The sequence below is a fragment of the Macadamia integrifolia genome, chromosome 4 (genome assembly GCF_013358625.1).
Source record: "Macadamia integrifolia cultivar HAES 741 chromosome 4, SCU_Mint_v3, whole genome shotgun sequence".
NCBI lineage: Eukaryota > Viridiplantae > Streptophyta > Magnoliopsida > Proteales > Proteaceae > Macadamia > Macadamia integrifolia.
Window position 1 is genome coordinate 17,855,269 of NC_056560.1, and position 20,101 is coordinate 17,875,369.

At 38.5% G+C, this 20,101-nt stretch overlaps 2 protein-coding genes across 4 annotated transcripts; one reads left to right on the forward strand and one right to left on the reverse strand.

Annotated features, from left to right (window-relative positions):
• Positions 1-5,518: 5,518 nt before the first annotated feature.
• On the reverse strand, positions 5,519-8,711 carry LOC122075360 (pentatricopeptide repeat-containing protein At1g06140, mitochondrial). 3 transcript variants are annotated; one of them, XR_006139225.1, is made up of 3 exons: positions 6,722-8,711; positions 5,872-5,958; positions 5,519-5,782 (listed from the first exon to the last, which is right to left on the reverse strand). XR_006139225.1 is itself a non-coding variant. In XM_042640353.1 (2 exons), the coding sequence occupies exon 1, from the start codon at positions 8,565-8,567 to the stop codon at positions 6,753-6,755; it is 1,815 nt and encodes a 604-aa protein (XP_042496287.1). In that variant the 5' UTR covers positions 8,568-8,711; the 3' UTR covers positions 5,519-5,958; positions 6,722-6,752. The 3 variants fall into 3 exon arrangements, 1 of the variants encoding a protein (XP_042496287.1); XR_006139224.1 differs by having other exon boundaries at positions 6,444-8,711; XM_042640353.1 differs by having other exon boundaries at positions 5,519-5,958.
• On the forward strand, positions 8,577-11,183 carry LOC122075358 (pentatricopeptide repeat-containing protein At3g62890-like). Its single transcript, XM_042640352.1, has one exon. It carries the CDS (start codon positions 8,713-8,715, stop codon positions 11,098-11,100), a length of 2,388 nt encoding a protein of 795 aa, XP_042496286.1. The 5' UTR covers positions 8,577-8,712; the 3' UTR covers positions 11,101-11,183.
• The last annotated feature ends 8,918 nt before the right edge of the window (positions 11,184-20,101 follow it).

Below are 20,101 nucleotides of genomic sequence, written 5' to 3' on the forward strand. Positions count from 1 at the left end.
GTCTCTCTCTCTCTCTCTCTCTCTCTCTCTCTCTCTCTCTCTCTCTCTCTCTCTCTCTCTCTCTCCCGCACTCTTGCAAACGCATGTACAAGGCACAGGTTGCAATCTGGTGGGGCTCTCTGGAAAGATTCTATTGGGAAGAAGAGCTCTCGCTTCCATCCCTTTGCCAAAGCAATTAGAGGTCCTTCTACTGTGTCGCACCATACTTCTCCTCCTCAAGACTTACAGCAGGTTGATGACTCTATAGCTGATTCTTTTTTATCGTCTACTCCCGTGGAGCTTGTTTCTCAGCTCCACGGGTTGTAATGAAGATTTTCAGCTGGAACTGTTAGGGTATTGGCCCGCTCTGATAGTTCGCAATCTCAAGGCCCTAGTGAAGTCTTCCCGTCCTGACATTGTACTCCTCATGGAGACAGAGGTGAAAAGAGATAAGGTGGAGAGGCTCCAAAGGGCTTTGTGTATGACAATATATATACTATCAATCCGGTTGGCTTATCCGGTGGGCTCTGTATTATGTGGCTTTCTTCTGTTCCCTTTAAGATTATTTCTGTTGATTCTAGATTTATTCATAATTCTATTGATGGCTTCCTTGGCTTACCTCAGTGGTTCATCTCCTTTGTTTATGGGGACCATGTTAAGGAGAATCGGGCTATTGTGTGGCATAAACTAATGGATTTTAAGGATTCCATTTCAGGGCCCTAGAGTTGCATTGGTGACTTCAATTCCATCCTAAGTTGGCACAAGAAAGAGGGAGGTAACCTTAGGGGGCAGTGAGATATAGATGCCTTTCGGTCTATAATGAATAACTGTGACCTCCTTGATCTCTCTTCTAAGGGCCCTCTATTTACTTGGAATAACAAGAGGAGAGGTTCTGCTAATATTAGGCTTTGGTTGGACAAGGCTCTTGCAAATTCCGATTGGAGATGTTTTGACAATGCTTATGTGACAGTTGAATCTTCTATTGGGTCAGATCCCCTCTCTATGGTATTGCATACTTCTGCTCATATTCCTAAAAGTAAGCGGCCCTTCCGTTTTGAAGCCATGTGGCTTAAGCATCCGGATTGTGAGGCCACTTTGCTTCGAGCTTGGCTTCCTATTGGCCCAGGGTCAGCTTCTTCTCGTCTTCATCACAATATTCGTCGTTGCGAGCCGACATTTCGTAGGTGGAATTGGACTTCCTTCAGATATGTTCAGTCCCGTATTTTCAAGTTGAGGATTGACCTCCTTCATGTTCAAATCCTACATTTCTCTTTGAGTAACCAGATGTTGGAGGAGCAAATTTCAAAGGATCTGGCCAATGGCCTAAAGTCAGAGGAGGAGTTTTGGGCCCAGAAAGCTCGACAGCTTTGGTTGTCTCGTGGGGATTTAAATACTAAGTTCTTTCACGCTTCTACAGCTCAGCTGTAGATCCAGAAACCGTATCTTGATGCTCAAAGCCAGAGATGGAAAAGTGTTTAACTCTGATGAGGATATTAAAAATGAGATTCTGAGTTATTATGAGAGTATTTACACTTCTGAACCAGGTGATGTTGATTCTATTGCTGCTGTTCTTGATTTGATCCAACCGAATATATCTGTTGACATAAATGAAAGTCTTTGCTCTGCCCCCGTAGATGGAGAGGTTTGAAAGGTGATTTTCAGTATGGAGCTGCTGAAAAGTCCCGGTCTGGATGGCCTGCCTCCTATTTTTTTTCCAAAATTTTTGGCATATTATTGGGACTGATGTCGAGCGCTTTGTTAACGATTTCTTCGAATATGGTAATCTCTCAGCTGATTTTAATTCTACTTACATTTTTCTGATCCCTAAAGTTTCTTGCCAGGATCATTGGATCATTATCACCCCATCAGTTTGTGTGATGTTTCGCTTCGAATCATCTCAAAGGTCTTAGCCAACAGGTTAAAGCTTGTTCTTGATGGGTTAATTGCCTTTCCTCAGTCAGCCTTCGTTCCCGGTTGATCCATTTCTGAAAACATTTTCACGGCACATGAATTATTTTATTATATTCGCCAACAAAAATCTAGTAAGCAGAAACTTGCAGCTATTAAGCTAGATATGCGAAAGGCCTACGATCGTCTAGAATGGGGGTTCATTGAAGGAATTCTTAGGAAGTTTGGCTTCAGTCCTAAGTGGATTCAGTTGTGTATGCAAAGTATCTCTGCTACTCAGTTTCAGGTGTTGATCAACGGCATCCACCATGGCAAAATCATTCCTTCTAGGGGTATTTGTCAGAGAGATCCTTTGCCCCTTATATCTTCATCCTTTGTGCCCAAGCATTGAGCTCCATTTTAGCAAATGCTGAGGATCTTGGGCTCATTCATGGCATCAAAGTTAAGGGGCAGGCTCCTCCTATTACTCATTTTCTATAAGCGGATGATTGCCTACTATTCTTTAGAGTTGATACAAGCGAGCTCCACCACTTGAAGCATTGCCTTGACCTCTATTGCCGGGCTAGCGGCCAATCCATCAACCTGTCAAAGTCTTCCATCTCTTTTAGTCCTAACACCCATCCCCGGATTTGTAGATGGTTGTCCAAATCTTTGAAGGTTCATTATAGTGCTGCCCCTTCCTTCTACTTGGGTCTCCCAACAGATTTCTCAACAAGTAAGAGGTTATTATTCAAAGGGATAAAGGATCGTGTCTTGAGCCATTTAAGGGGTTGGAAAAGTAAGCTTCTTTCTCATGCCGGTCGAGAAACTCTCATTAAATCAATTGCTTCTTCAATTCCTACTTTTGCTGGGTCTCATTTCAAAATTCCTACTTCAACCCATAATGAATTAAAGAAGGCAATGGCGTCTTTCTTTTGGGGGCAGAAGGATAATGAGCATCATATCCATTGGGTCTCTTGGGATCGATTGTGTCATTCTAAAGACAAAGGGGGTTGGGCTTCAGGGATTCAATGAGGCATAATTTAGCTCTTCTGGCTAAAATTTCCTGGAAGTTATGGTCTGATCCTCATTCTTTATGGGCAAGGTTTATCAAGTCGATCTACTATCCAAATTCCTCTTTTCTTCAGGCTTGTCTTGGTTCGTCCCCCTCTTGGGGTTGGCGAAGTATCCTTTAGGGTAGGGCTGTGTTTTCATTTGGGCTCATTTGGCGGGTTGGAAATTGCTTATCTATTAGAATCTGGAGGACCGGTGGGTCCCGTCATTGCCTGACCATAAGATTCCCTCCCCCCTTCCGATGGATTGTAATTTGGTTTGGGTTTCGGATCTGATTGATCAGCCCCATAGAATATAGAATCAGGTTGCTTTGTCTTTTCTTCCCCCCCCCCTCCACTGTCATAGAGGCTATCTTGAGTATCCCTCTTAGCATCATGGATCGAGATGACCATCTATTTTGGGGTGAAGGCAGCTTTGGAAGCTTCTCAGTTGAGAGAGCCTATCATATTGCTAGCAACCAAGCAGACCTCCGGTTGTCTTCCAATCCTTCATCCTCTTCTTCCCATGGTTATCAGAGAATCAAGGATGCGACTTGGAAATTTATTTGGAAAATTAAGACCCTCCCTATGGTTCGATCTTTTCTCTGGCGGTCTTGTGCTAATGGCCTTGCAGTTGGAGAGGGTTTCCAGAGGCGCCATATGAGGGTGGACTCAAGCTATATCAGATGTGGTAATTGTTTGGAAACTCCCCTCCATGTACTGGTTTCTTGTCCGTTTGCAAAGGCTATGTGGTTGGGCTCCCCCCTTGGCCATTGGGGTTGATTTGGGCTCCTTTCCCGATTTGGAGTCTTGGATTGAATCTTGGCAGAACATCCCATCCCCTTCCAAATCCTTGTCAAAGGCAGTTGCTGGTCTTGCCTCCTTTGTTTGTTGGCACTTGTGGAAGGCCAGAAATGCTCTTGTGCAAAACCGTCTTCATATTTCTCCTGAGGAGGTCATTTTTAAGGCCTAAAGCTCCTTCTCGGACTATCTTCAAGATTGTGTGATCAATAGGCAATCGTCTCCTCCTCCCCCTTTAAGTGTTCATTGTTGTTGGTCCCGCCCTCCCTCTAGTTTTATTAAGGTTAACACAGATGCAGCTGTTCTTAAGAGGCGCAGCAAGGCTGGAATTGGCTTCGTTGCAAGGGATGCTAGTGGTGAAGTTCTTGCTGCAATTTCAGATCCTATCCCCTTCACTTCTTCTTTAGTTACTGAGGCGATTGCTCTCCGATCATCTTTGTTGTTTGCTATTTCCGAGGGGTGGTCATCGGTCATTTTTGAGTCTGATTCTCAGCAGCTTATCTCAGCTATCAATTTAAAGAAGCTTGTTTCTGAAATCAGTTCTGTAGTTGAGGATATTTCTCAGCTTTCTTGCTTTTTCTTAGAGTGCATCTTCCGCTTTAGTCCTCGACTAGGAATTTCGTTGCTCACTCCCTATCCCGCAGGGCTCTTTCTTCCTTAATGGCAGTTAGATTCTCTTGTAATGACCCCTGGCTCAACTCGATTGTGCTCAGGGAGGTTTCCCATGTAACCGTTTCTTCTCTTAATGAATGATCTTCAGGTTACCAAAAAAAAAAAAAAAAAACGCATGTACGGTATAAATACTTCCATACTGCTTCTCTCGTACACTTCTTGTTGCCTTTCTACTTCTGCTATACGCTTCTTTTCAACTCTCCTGGCGCATTTTAGTGCAGACCATCCTAATTGGGCACAACTATTTTATTATAAAGAATTGGGCACAACTAGGGTAGTAAAAGTCTAGGGTTTCCAAATCTAGACCGAATATGAGCTTATTGGATCATGTTTCTGATTGAGATTTTGAGAGATCCTGCATAAAAACAATAAGATATCGAATCGAACTTAAAAAATTTTAAATGAAACTAATATAACCTGATAATAAATTGATAGTAACTCGAAATTATTTTGAAGAAAAATCATATTTTTTTAATATATTGACATGGCAAACTGAGACCAAACTAACAATAAATTGATATAAAAAATCAAAACTGAACTAAAACCGATGCACCTTTATTGGTTCATTTTTTATTTCACTCAATCACAAAATTGGTCCAAACTGATTGATTGACCGCACAACAAGATTCAGACAAGTTTCAATTGGGTTGGCAAGTTCATGGGGTTACCGAGTCAACTAAGGCTCAAGCTATGAAAATCCAGAGTTGAATCGGTTTTCTTAAATTATATATTGAAATAAATGTCATTTTTGGTGACGGAAAGAAAATCACCAAAACAACAGGCATCAGAAATTAAATCTATCAACTATAATGCTGTGGCCAAAAATGGGCAACAAGATTTTCCATTGTGGAAAGGGAAATGACAAAGTTATTATAGTCACCAAAAATATATACACGACGGTATTTTTTGTTCCATTGCTAAAATTTGTTTTATACAACAGCAAAGTTATTACCATCATGGTAAATACATATTTGGTGCCAACAACGTTATTATCATTGCCAAAAAGAAAATAATGAAAAATACATTTTTTTTTTTTAAATAACAACCATATGTTACCTATAGTTACATTAATACATTGTTCATTTCATACAAATAGATTTAATTTCACATCCATGATCCATTTGATATAAGAATCCATTGCTTTCATTTTACTTTCAAAAATATTATACAGACATAAAATTTCATTTGTTTTCATTACACATTCAATATATTACACAATACTTCAATCAACCCACTACTGTTGTTGTCCTCTTTGCTACATGAACATCATTTGTTACATGTCCTTCCAAGGTCAAAATCTTTTGTAATGATGTTGCTGCAGTCTGGAGGAGTACATGTTTTACCACCTCTCTTGGCCGGAACTTTGGAGCTTCTAACTGCATTGCATGCACCTAAAGGAAACAAAGACAAGCAAAAGTGAAAATCCTATTTAATCACCTGATTCCAGGTTACCTGCTTGAATTGATCTTATCAGGCTTACTAAATTACAATCGGTCCAATGCATCAGCTAGAAAAATCACGAGGCTCATTCGTGACATGAGCAGGGACTCATCATCAAATCCAGAACCTATATGGGGAAACACATAGAGAAATGTTAGTGTCATATCTAACATAGTTGTATTTATTCACTGTTAAGAGCCTTTATTCTTCCCTCTGCCTTGTACCTTTACTGGCTGCCAAAGATTAAACATAAGAAAAAACTAATCCCTGAGGAAATTCATTAACCCTCAATTGAAGGAACCTGTGAACTGTGATTGTATTTTGGTTATAGACACAATATTTCCATGTACATTCTGCATTATAGTGGCACATATCGTTGTTAGCACCTAGGACTCCCAACACATCCTAATTGATCAAGGAAACTCATGAACAGAGTCGCAAAACCAGAAATTTTCAGAAACTAAAAACCAGAATAAACATGTTTTCAAAGATCAAAATATGTTGGAATATTAACAAAAGTAGCAGAAACAGTCAACTGAAATCAGATTTAAGAAAAATAACTCAGAAATCCAGCAATTGAAATGACATAATGAGTCTCAGCCACAAGTTTACCTAATCCCTCAAGCAGATCTAGTAGCTTTTGCTTTCAGTATTTCCAATCAAATGGTTGACAAATCTCTCATCCATTTAGAGCTATTAACTGACAGTCTCCAAGCACAACAAGAACAAAAAACCATCTATGACAGGTATTATCCCTCATAATAATCACCTATTTGATTTATGAAAGAAATAAAGTGGCTTGCAGTCTGATAATTACCACAGAACCTCAAATTCTTTATAAGCCTAATTAGCATTTAAACTGCAGTATTCAGAACCCAAATGCAATTTACCAGCATTTCAGCTGACCACAAATCATCCACATCATGAAGGACAATGTAACCCAGTGCCTTCATTTGTTCTTTGTAGGGAACTCCAAATTTGCTCGATTTCTGTGTTCCTACATGCCAGTTTATCGTTGGCACTAAATATGTGGACCTTCTTTTCAACTTCAATGGAGCTAAACCCGACAGTCTTCTTAAGTCTATCTTCGGTCATCAATAGTCTCATCTTCTTTACTCTCTCCCACATTCCAGCAGTTGAATATATATTAGAAAGCAATATGAATGTGCCTGGCTGATCAGGCTCCAAGATAAGTAGCCTTTCAGCCACTTCTTCAGCTAATTCAACTCGTTTGTGAATTCTACAAGCACTTAGTAGAGCTCCCCAAATACTACAACCAGGCTTTGTTGACATATTATCAATCAGCAGTTTTGCTTCTTCAATTTTCCCTGCCCTGCCTAATAGGTCGACGATGCATGCATAATGATCCTCTGTTGGAGCAATACCAAAGTCCCTGCTCATTGATTCAAAATAAAACAATCCTTCTTCAACCTTACCAGAATGACTGCAAGCTGACAGGACTGAAACAAAAGTTATGGAATTGGGTATGCAATTCTCAGATACCATGCGAGAAAAAAGAGTGATTGCTTCGGAATATAAACCATGTATTCCAAACCCATTGATCATTGCACTCCAAGAATATACATTTCTTTCAGGCATCCAATCGAACACTTTGTAGGCCATCCCAATGGAACCGCATTTAGCATACATATCAATGAAAGCAGTATAAGTTACTACATCCAATTCAAACCCATTTCTAATCACATAGCCATGAACAGTCTTTCCATGTTGCAGAGCACCCAACTGTGAGCAAGCAAGAAGAACACTAGAAAATGTAATCACATTCAGCACCACTGCCTTTTCCAACATATCTTGGAAAAGAGAAATTGCATGCAATGGTCCGCCATTTTTGGCAAATCCTGCAATCATTGTGCTCCATAGAACAACATCCTTGTCTGGAATTTCTTTGAAAAAATTGAGTGCACAGTCGAGCAAGCCACACTTTGTATACATATCTATAATGGACGTCTGTAGACAATAGTTTGAATCCATGAAACTTTGTTTAATACAATACCCATGAAGTGCCATTCCATCTTTACCAGCACAAGTATTTCCACACGCTCTGATTAACCCTTCCACCGAAAAAGGATCCAATTGAAAACCATTGTTAATCATCTGAGGAAACAGCTCAAAAACTTCAGATTCTTTTGAGAACTTCAAATACCCTCTCATCATAGCACCCCAAATGACTGAATTTCTCTCAGAAATATTGCTGAAAACCTTCTGGGCCTCTTCCAAGGTACCCAATTCAACATACATGTTCAAGAGCGCAGGTGCGACATAAGCATCAGTGTCTAGTCCCGATTTGATGGCTTCAGAATGAACAGACTTCCCTCCTCTTAAAAGAGACAAACCCAGGCAAGCTTTGATTGCGAACACCAAATTAAAGCTGTCAACCGGAGAGCTCTCGCTCCGTAGCCGTTTATAAAGCTGCAGAACATCAGAAAAGCAGCAGTGTTTCGAATATCCAGCGACGATCGTGTTCCATGAACGTGGATTCTTATAAGGAATCTGATCAAATGCTTTGGAGGCATTTTCCAGGTAACCCAATTCAATATAAGCATCGGCGATCTTCGAACCAAAGAAAACAAGTCGATGGAGTCCGTTTACAATCAGCTGTCCATGTAATTGCTTGAGGAGGGCAGTTGTTTTGGTGAGGTTGAAGAGAGAAGACAATTCCTTGGTTGGGTTTTGAGCAGAAATGGAGGGAAAGGATTTCACTGCGGCCTGAAACATGAACGGCCATATCACATTTCCGTTAAGAAATAGGGAAAGAGGAGACCTTGGTATCCCTTCCTTTTAAAGGGTATTTCGCTTCTCTCTCTTCATTTAGTTAGTTAAAACCGTTAACCGTTCATGGGTTGAACATAAACCAAAAACCATGGACCTGATGGTAACAAACAGAACCAATCTCCCTGTGTCATTCCTCTCATCTACAGTACTCCAGAAACCCATCTATCATTCCAAGATCAAACCCAGTCACCATCAGCACCAAAATCTTTCTTCCCCTCATCATGAAAACACCAACTTGGAAGAGACAAAGCAAATCCATGCTCAACTGATCAAAGCCCATCTTGATCCTAATCATCCTATTCCTTTTGAAGCATTTCAACCAAATTCTACCACTGCTGCACAATTCAACTCCCTCATCACTTCATACATCAAGAACAGTAGACCCAAAGAGGCACTAACCATCTATGGTTACATGCGAAACAATGAGACCGAGGTTGACAATTTTACCATTCCATCTGTCCTCAAAGCATGTGGTCAGCTCTCATGGATCCAACAAGGGAAGGAAATACATGGTTTCATTTTGAAGAGTGGGTTGGCTTGGGATGTTTTTGTACATAATGCGCTAATACAGATGTACACTGAATGTGCGAGTATTAAGTCCGCATGTCGGGTGTTCAATAAAATGACTGTAAGAGATGTTGTTTCTTGGAGTACCATGATCAGAAGCTACAGTAAGAATAAATTTTATAGTGAAGCTTTGGATCTCATCAGAGAAATGCATCTCTTGCAAGTGAGGCCCAGTGAGGTTGCTATGATAAACATGGTAAACCTTTTTGCAGACCTAGCTTCATTGGAGATGGGGAGGACACTGCACACTTATGTTTTAAAGAACAGCAACTCTGAGTCAGTTAGCACTTCTGTGACCACTGCTTTAATAGACATGTATGCCAAGTGTGGCAGTATACCTCATGCACGAAGGCTTTTTGATGGACTGGCTCAGAAAAGTGTTGTATCATGGACCGCCATGATTGCAGGATATATTCGATCCAGAAACTTAGAACAAGGAATGGAACTTTTTGTCCGCATGCAGGAAGAAGGTGTGCTTCCAAATGAGATCACAATGCTGAGTCTGGTTTTGGAGAGTGGGTCTGTGGGAGCTTTGGATCTGGGTAAGTGTTTACATGCCTACATTCTCAGGAATGTCATTCATGTATCTGTAGCTTTGGCCACAGCTCTAGTTGACATGTATGGAAAATGTGGTGAGATAAGAAGTGCAAAAACTCTCTTTGATGGTATGGGCAGAAGAGATATCATGACATGGACTGCTATGATCACTGCATACTCGCAAGCCAAATGCCTTGATCAGGCTTTGAATCTCTTTCTTGAAATGAGGAATGCAAGCATAGAACCCAATGAAGTAACCATGGTTAACCTCATTTCACTCTGTGCAGATGCAGGAGCCCTTGATTTAGGCAAGTGGATCCATGCTTACATAGACAAGCAAGGGATCCGATCAGATGTCATTCTAACAACAGCTTTGGTGGACATGTATGCAAAAAGTGGTGACATAGATGAGGCACGGCGGCTGTTTAATGCATGTACTAGTAAAGACATATGCATGTGGAATGCTATGATGTGTGGTTTAGCCATGCATGGTTGTGGTGAGGAAGCTCTGGAACTCTTCTCTGAACTTGAGAGAACACAAATCAACCCCAATGACATCACATTCATAGGAGTTTTGCATGCTTGTAGTCATGCTGGACTGGTGAAAGAGGGGAGGAAGCTCTTTGATAGAATGATAATCAACTTCAGGCTGATTCCTAAAGTTGAACACTATGGATGTATGGTAGATCTCCTCGGTCGAGCTGGACTTCTTGAAGAGGCACTCGAAATTATCAATAGCATGCCTGTCAAGCCTAACACCATTGTTTGGGGGGCCCTACTTGCTGCCTGCAAGCTTCATAGGAATTCAAGAATGGGAGAATTGGCAGCAAGACAACTTCTTGAGATGGAACCTGACAATTGTGGTTGCAATGTACTATTATCAAACATCTATGCAGCTGCAAATCGATGGAATGATGTTGCGCTAGTGAGAAGAGCCATGAAAGATACAGGAATCAAGAAAGCACCCGGTGTCAGCTCCATTGAAGTAAATGGCACAGTTCATGAATTCCTGATGGGAGATTGGACACATCCACAGACGAAAGAGATCCATCAAATGCTCGCAGAAATGACCAAGAAGCTGAAACAGGTTGGCCACGTAGCTGATACATCAACTGTGCTATTAAACATAGATGAAGAAGAAAAAGAAACTGCACTTTCATATCACAGTGAGAAACTGGCAATTGCTTTTGGTCTCATTGGTACAGCACCATGTACTACCATTCGGATCATGAAGAATCTACGGGTGTGTGAAGATTGTCATGCTGCTACTAAGCTTCTCTCTAAGATCTATAGGAGAGTAATAATTGTCAGGGATCGTATTCGTTTCCACCACTTCAGTGAAGGGTCTTGTTCATGTAAAGATTACTGGTAGTGGCCGGATTGTCACTGTCACCTGCATCCACACATTATGCATCCCCCGAAAAAAAGACAGAAAAGGAGAAAATATTACACTAATTTACAATCAGATGATTATTTCACCAAATCTGTACCCACAATGTTAATCCCATAGTTTATGTAGAAGTAAAGAGAGTTTCCACCATGCTTTTCTCTTCAGAACAGCATTCTAGACGTGTGGATTTCCCCTGTTTCTTACAGGCTACTCTTCACACACAGAGTATCTTAACAGCATCCATTGCATATAGTGATAGGGTGATTTGATCAGTTATCTATGGAAATTTCACAGTAACAGCTGTAGAAGTGTATGGAAACAAAAAATGAATAGGACACAGATTGTCATTAGATGTGTCTTGGAACCAATTTCTAAGCATCTCGTTGGATACTCAGCCATGAACTACCTGATTTACATTGGATCATATGGTGAAAATCAGGAATCACAGAAGATTGTTGTGTTATAACCCTGGTTTTGTTTTTATGACCAATAGGTATTCATACCTCTACCCAAAAATGAGATGGATTTCAATTCTCAGTACCCAAACAGGCACTGAACCCAGCTTCTCTCCCTAACTTCAGAAATCACCTGACATATGGGACTCAGAAGCAAATCCCGCCATTGTTTGAAGACGGAGAGAAGAAGAATGAGGGGGAACCAGATCCTCTCAATAGCGCCCAGTGCACCCAGTGAGCATCCAATGGCCATGGGTGAGTGCCCAGGTGTTTCCAGCCGTTCGATGTGCACTGGACGCACTAAGACACTGAATTTCAAGGATGGGTTTATTGTTCTTTTTCTCTATACTCTTTTGGCTCTGTTTGGTTGCAAGGGAAATTGAAAGGAAAGGAAAAGAAATGAAAACTTTCAAATATAAAAATGAAACTTTTGTAATCGTTATACACATGTATAAGTCATCACATGGACCCACCAATATTTGCCATCTAACAATTAATCTTGCAACCAGGGTCAAGCTTGATGACGTAGTTTGACAAGTTATGGGCTTATAGGCATAAGCCCACTTCTAGCTGTGAATATGGATAACATAAAAACTATCAAGCCCATATACACAATGGCTTTCTAACGAAGAAAAGATGAACTACTAGGGTGAAGGCAATCTCCATCCCTTATAAATCAAGGAAACTAATCTTTCACATGGAGAGGGAATAAAAAGAAAGAAAATGAAATAATTGAAAAGTCAAACCCATAGACTTTGCCAACATATGGGTTATATCTATAAAGAATGAACACAACGTTCTAACTAGTTACAGCCACTTGATAAAACATAATTTATAGTCTGTATCAAAGGGTGACCAAAGAAAATCAGAAGGTTTCAGAATCAATATTTTTCTCTTGAAGCCAATCTAACAATTCATCCTATCCACTAAATTTATTTAAAAAAAAAAAAAAATTCTACATAGAAGGGAAATATATAAATGTATATATATATATATATAGATATATTAATCTCAACTAGTTTTTCCCCCTCCTTTGAAAGCTCCTAACTGTAGATCATGGGTTTGATATCTACACTAGCTTGATGCCTTCTTGGTGGTCCTTTAGATTGGGCTCGGTAGAATACAAATTTTTTTACTCTATTTTTCTTTTCTTGAACGGGGAAAAGGAGGACAGGGAAGGGGGGGGGGGGGGGGGGGGTGGAAGGGCAAACAAACTTTGAAACAAAACCAAATGGGTTCTACAAAATGCTCCCAATTACAATAGATTAAACTTGGATTGATTATATTTACTCAGTTTTTCCTTCCTCTCTTTTTCCTGTTTTTTTTTTTTCAATCTTTCGGTGCTGGGCTCCATAACGGCCCAAACAAGGACCCACAAGGGGTAGCAATGGGGCCCACTAGGTCACACTTATTACTATATTATTAGTCTATTTCTATCAATATTAATATAAGAAGCGTGAGTAATAAAAGGGTTGAACTCTCGATCGGGCTCCTCTCCAATGAGTACACTCTCCAATGCCCCTCCAACGACCATTTGACGGCTGGGAAGGCTTGGTCACACAACCCAATACCTGCTAACACCTAGGGATGTGTGTCCAAATCTTTCCAATCCTTGGATGGATCGTTGGTGTTGGAGAGGATCCCCATACTTGAACTCTTGAACCTTCTCTGAACTTACCCTGTACGTAATTGTCTAGACACTTGCCATTGAGCTAGAAAGCTCATCCCCACTTGGTTCGCCTCCAATTGTAGGGAAAAAACGATTTATGCATGTTCATTATAGGAATTTCTTCTATACATCCCTTTGTGTGGATAAATCTTGTGGCTATTTTTTTACCATATCTTATAAAAGCCATGGTTTAGATTAACCATATATTAAAAGCTCAACAAATGGATTGAATTATTCAAAAGGAACTTGAAAACCTTATCGTTACAAGCATCAACGCAATGATAAGATTACTCTATTATGACCCAAGTGATATTAGGTTCAAGTCAAAAAATTGGGAAAAACCTTTTTACAAAGCGAGCCAGTGTAAAGCTATGCATATGATCCTCCCCAAAATGCATAGTGGCTTTTTTTTTTTTTTTTTTTTTCGAATTAGACCAAAACGGATAGCAGACCGACATGAACCCGTAAAGGAAAATCAATGGGGGATCGGAACTGAACCAAGAATTGATTTCGGTTTGGCTTTGGTTTTTGTATCGGGTTGTTCTGGTTCTGTTTTTTTTTTTTTTTTGGTCATATAAATTTATACAACTTATGTAAAAAAAAAAAAAATAAATAAAATTAATGAATTTTAGACTGCTTTTGGTTTATTACGGGTTTTGTTTTGGTTTAGATCTGGGTTTTAATTTGGTTTCAAGTTCATTCTGTTTCTAGTTCGATTTGGTTTGGATTTAGGATTGTAATATCCCAACCAAAATCAACCAATAAAACTTTGGTTTTGTTCAATCCAAGAAAGTTTTAATTTTGTTAGACCGGTTTACATTATTCTTCAAAAAAGAAAATAAAAAAAATGGATGCATATCCCATACTAATTCACATTTCACTCTTAATTTGAGTTTCTATTTAAATATAAGAATCGGACAAAGAAGGGTTTTTTCTTATTCAAATCTAGGGAGAGGATTCCCTCTCGTATATCAATTCCGACGTAGAAAGGTTTTTTAAGTAGAATTTTCAAATAAAGGGGTTAAATTTTTCAATGCAGTGAGAGCCTCATGCATTGGGTACTTTTTTATTTTTTGTATTGAATTAAATCAAATACAATGATAAAAACCTGTAAAGGAAAACCGATAGGGAATCAATCAGAATCGAATTCAATCGAAACAAGAATTGACCTAATTTTTTTAATTTGATTTGACTCAATACATATCTAGAAACCAATTCAATCAGACCAAAATTGAATCAAACCAACCAATTGACACCCCTAGGTTAACCTGTCCACAGAATTTGTACCCACCATATTTGTTCTTAACTCCAAAAATAAACAGAAGAAAATTTCCTACCACAGGCGTGTACAAACCGGGTTCTCTGAAAATAGATAACTTACTAGTGGACAAGTTGATGATGAAAACACTTCTTGAGGGAAAAGGTAAACCACTCCATCAGTCCATCCCGCAACAACGACACCAATATCTTACAACAAAGTGGGTGAAAAAGTAAAAAAAGGAGATACCCTCTTCTCCAAAAATCTAAACAAGACACGATAGCCAAACCTGTAACGACCTTGCATTCCTCATTCGATTCAAGTGTGAATCCAAACAAGAAAATTCCAGCCATGCACAAAGGGACAGGAATAGAAATTTGGTTACAAAACTCCAATCTTTCATTCACTCTCGACTCCCATTTTAACTTTATCTTATTTTCCGTGTTGGATTAAGATTTCCAAAGTGGGATTGCTACTACCTCAGTGGGACCCACATATAACCTTACAGATGCAGCTGCAGCCACTAGATGACAATTTTTCCACGTGGGTGTTACATGTTCTTTTCATCACGTTTGGATTACTTGTCCTAAGGTCTAACTTAATTTAACTTAATTTTATTGATGATCTTAGATGGGGGTGTCAATTCTGAGCCCGCACTAATAGGTCCGATCTAGCCCGACTCGCTTAAGGCCTTACATGAACTTACTCATTTAATAAACATGTCGGACTTAAGCCCAGCCCATTTATTAAACAGGCGTTTATGGTGCAGAGTAGTAGCTCGTCGGGTGCCCGACCGGCCCAACTCACTTAAGTAGCCCGTTAGAACCGACTCAATTAGCTTGACCGACCTAATCTCTTTTAGAAAAATGCTTAAATTGTAAATACTTATTGCTTAAATTGTAAATACTTATTCTACCACTAATACTATAAAATATGAGTAATGAATAGTTATGACTAAACTAATAGCTGATTACAACACAATGGACATATGGGATTTCAATGAGAATATATGGTGACCTTTGTGATTTCACTGTAAAGAAAAGACAACATAGAGAAAATATAAACATTAGGCACAGACAGGTATCTTGGGTTTCATTGAAATAATAAGATTGAACACAAACAATGTGCATAATATTTATAAAAAACTAACATAGTCAAACAACTCCTAAAGTAGTGTAATAATTGAAAGGAAAGACAACTGCCCAAAGTAGGTTTTTTCTTTCATTAAATTATGTATACCAATGAATGAACAATCGAATTTCAAGTTTGTAGTGTTCTTGGATCATTCAATTGTTAAGAAGAGTGTAATTCTTGTAACTTAGATTACATTTTAAAAACATGATTCCCTTGGATATGGTTCTGGAATTATGAATGTTATCCTCCATTAGTTTTAAAGCCGATAGTTTAATCTGCTTAAAAAATGATTTATATAATAGGCCCGTTTAGAGCCCATTTATAATTAAATAGGCCCATAGCTCGTTTAAAGTAGTTCGATTGAAGCTCGACACCGACTGGCCCGATTACAAATCGTATCATGCCCTCCAAACCCAGGCTCATTTAAGTAAATGGGCATTCACGGTGCAAGGATTTCACACCTGCCAGGCCTGGTTAAGCCCGATCGAGACTGGCCTAGCTCGACCGATTGACACCCCTAATCTTAGACACTGTGTGTGGCATCTTGTGATTGATGATGTGACAAGTCTCCAGGAGAGTTGAACTCATGACCTCATACAATATTTTTCAATTGTTTAGCCTATAGGACTAGCTAGGCAATCGGCTCTGCTCTAGCTTGCTTCATTATCTATGTTGTGGGTTCCGGTGTTGCATACATTTATTTATAGTGATCCGTAGGTTATGGAGCAGACGGATAGAGGCAATAGCTTGTTTTACATTTTGCCCCTTTTGATTGAGAATAGTATCTGTAGCCACTGCTCTTTTACCCGTATGTTAGTCCCTAGTAATTAATTTTCACCTACCGCATCCTATAGGAACATTTAAATCAATAGTCCTGATCATTTGAAACTTCATTATATAAGTAATACAATTGTAAAACATAGTAGTATATCAAGTTATTATTTAGGAAAAATGAGAGGTTTCCTCAACGCTAGAGTGCAATTTTCTCGCCAATAATCATCATGGAAAATGGTATATATAAAAGAGGCATTTAATGTGGAGAGAAAATGTGAGGTCCATGGTATTGATGGTATGGAATGTGAGAGGTCAAGGGATAAAAATTCACACATTGGCATTGTGGGGATCCTTTACTCTTACGGTGTCGTGTATGTTTGCAGGGTTTTGGTGAGGTGGGGAATTAACGCGTGAAAGAGTTGTATGACTTCTCCAAATAGGGAAGTGAAGTATTTGGTTAGCAGGGTAGAAAAAAATCCTAGACAACCTCTGTAAGTCATTTTCCTTAATTGTTGATGTACTCCCCTCTCCTTTCCAAAATCATATCAAATCGGTAAGATTCTTGTATTGTCCATGAGAAAATTCAAACAACGATCTATTGGTTTCAAACTAAATGAAATTTCATCATTCTCAAAACCATAGTCAAACTGAGTATGTTTTGTTCGGTTTTAAATGATCCAGTATTCATTATTCGGTGTCGATTCTAAATTGATACCTCTCTCTCTCTCTCTCAAATAAAAATCTACTCTTATTATTTTCATCGCACTATCGTGGGACTCATTTTTTAGACTATCCCACTTCATACTCCCATGCAAACAAATGAGTCCAAAGAAAAATCTTATTGTAACTAAAGTACTAAGCTTAGAAAAAACTTCGTTTTGAATACTCCCCTCCCTTGTCTTATTTGGTTGCAAAAATTGAAATTATGAGATTTGAATTTTGAAGTTCCCCAAATCACATTGTTTCCATTTCAAGTTGCAACTGTCAACGCACAACAAAGGAGAGAGGGTACATTTATCATTAAATGGGTATTTGGCCATATTTTCTCTTGCTTTTAACTTATTTTCCAAGAAAGAAAAAAAATAAGATTCTCTTTTCTACTCTTCTATTCTTTTGTTGGTGTCCTTTCCCACATTGGACTGACCCAAATGTCGTCTTAGTGGTCCTTAGATAAACATGTAAACAATAAAATACAAAAAGTACCTAATCCCACTATGGGGGTTCCAACTTTTGATGAAATTTGCTTTTGTCAAGTCTTGCTTTTCCTTTTCTTGTTATTTTCTTGGCTTTCCCTTTCTACAAGGAAAATAAATCATTCTAAGCTTTGAGATTTGGACCGTTGAACAACTTACCTTTGATTTTATACAAATTTCTTCTCGTTTGACCAAATACCCTAAGAAAAAGTTGCATTTATATTGTTGTACACTTGTACCTTGTTCTTTTTTGAAAAATATATTTGATTAATAATTTTAAATGGGATTAAGAACATTAACTAACAATTAACCGTGTTGCTTATGTCCTCAAGTGGAGAAGTACACATGGGTATCAATCAAAGAGCAGCGAGCACAGAGCACACAAGGGCTAGAGAGCGGGGGAAGGTGTCATTTCACGGATTATGTGAAAAGGCGGGAACAAGACCATATAACTTTATTTTTCTTTTTTAAAAAATTAATATAATATTTATTAGATTCTATTCATGAAAGTCAAAATCAATTCTAAATCATCAAATTATGGCTGCTAACAATAAGTTCATGTTCAAAAAGTTAAGGAATGATGACAAGAAACATGGTCTTATTAGACACTAAACGTGTTTAAGGTGAAAAGCTTGCCCACTTGACAAGAAATGATTGAAAATTTGGGATCATTGTTAGGGAAATGTGAGAAAAGAAGAAAAAAAAAAAAAATCAGTGATAGGCAAGAGTTTAGACTATTATGGTTGAGAAAAAGGCTTTGGCCGGGAGTGTGGCGTTTGGGCCCAGATCTAGGATGGTGTGAAATGACTGTCTTAACACCCCGTTGAAAGGTGAAAATTCTATCCATGTTGATGCTTTTGTGTGCGTTCTCATTGGCCTATGTCTTGGCACAAGGGCCATGCTCCCAGACAGAATACTCTCTATCTCCCAATAAAATAATAGAAAGGATTATTCAAAATGAATAAATCTAAAAATGTTTGCACAACAAAAAATATCTATGTACGCTTCATGCAAAACAAAATAAAGAAAGACCATCCAATAACTAGCAATCTAGTATATGACAGTTTAGTTAGGGCTGAAAATTTGCATAGAATGGATGTGAAGGTCCTCTACTTTCATGTCAAAATTTTCCATTATACAATTTTTAAGAATCAAGAAAAAGTTAACAAACAAGGTATGTAAAAAAAAAAAAAATAAATAAATAAATAAATAAAGGAGAGGATGTATTGAACCTTGAATTGAAATTTCATATATGACTATCATCTAATGGTCAAAATTATCATATCATACATAACCTAAAAAAGCATAGGATGTGCTTCTCCGAGTGAGGGTTGGTTGAAAAAATTCTTTTGTATTTTTAATTTGGCAAAATATTGTTGTTGGAAGAGAAGAGTTTGTAACCTTTTTTTTTTTTTTTGAAACTTCATAAGAAATCTAATATGTCCATCCAATTGGGGGATAGAGAGAACAGGAGCAAGATTAGCCATGCATGTGCCAAATTTTAGAGTTTAATTTAATCAAATACCTCCATGTATTTACATACATCTTACATTTACATCCATGCAAATGGATGTGTAATAGTACTTTAAGACTTATGGCCCCAACTATGAGCAAGAAAATACAGTTTAGGTAGGAAAAACCATGAATAATGAAACTTTTAGAAACATCACAAACAACTACTCTACCAAAGGCTACCCTTTTTGATCTGGTTTGATTGGGTTGAACCGATTTTGTGCATGTATTAGGATGAAACAAAGCTGGACTGTCAAGATGAAGTTCAGTATTGATTGGTTTCAGTTTTAGTTAAGTTCTAAATTTCTATCAGATATCATTATCAAGTTTTTATTAGTTCGTTATCAAATTTAGTCCTATTTGGTTTCATTTGTCCTTATATTTTAGAGTGTGTCTTAATGCGCGAGGCTTTTGCTACTGCAGAGTTTGAGAGGGGCGAATGTACTCAGCCTTACCCTCTACTTCGCAGAGGAGGTTGTATCGATTTTTTAGGTTTGGTTAGGTTTCCAGTTTCAGTCGGTCCAATCGATTTCAGTTTCTTCTAAGAAACTCAAAACCAAAAACAAACTTTTATTTATTTGGTTTGGTTTTCCCATTAGTTCGACCGGTTCGAGCTGGAATTTGACAACCCTACTTAGGGCCCGTTTGGTATCGTTTCTGTTCCAGAAACGCCGTTTCGTGTCAAAAACGAAAATTTCAGTTTCTGTGTCAAAACGCAGTTTTTAAACGAAAAAATGGTGTTTCAAAATTTCAGATTTTTATCAGGAATTTTTTTTTTGTAAAATGGAACGAAACTGGGAAGACGGAACTCCATTTTTTTGGAGTTCCGTCCAATCTCGTTTTTTCAGTTTTTTTTTTCACTTTTTGTTCCAAAAAAACAGAAACGGACCATAAGTGCACCAAACAGAAGATTCAATTTTTTCGTTCTAATAGAACAAAAAAACTCCAGAAACGTTTTTTTACAACGATACCAAACGGAGCCTTAGGG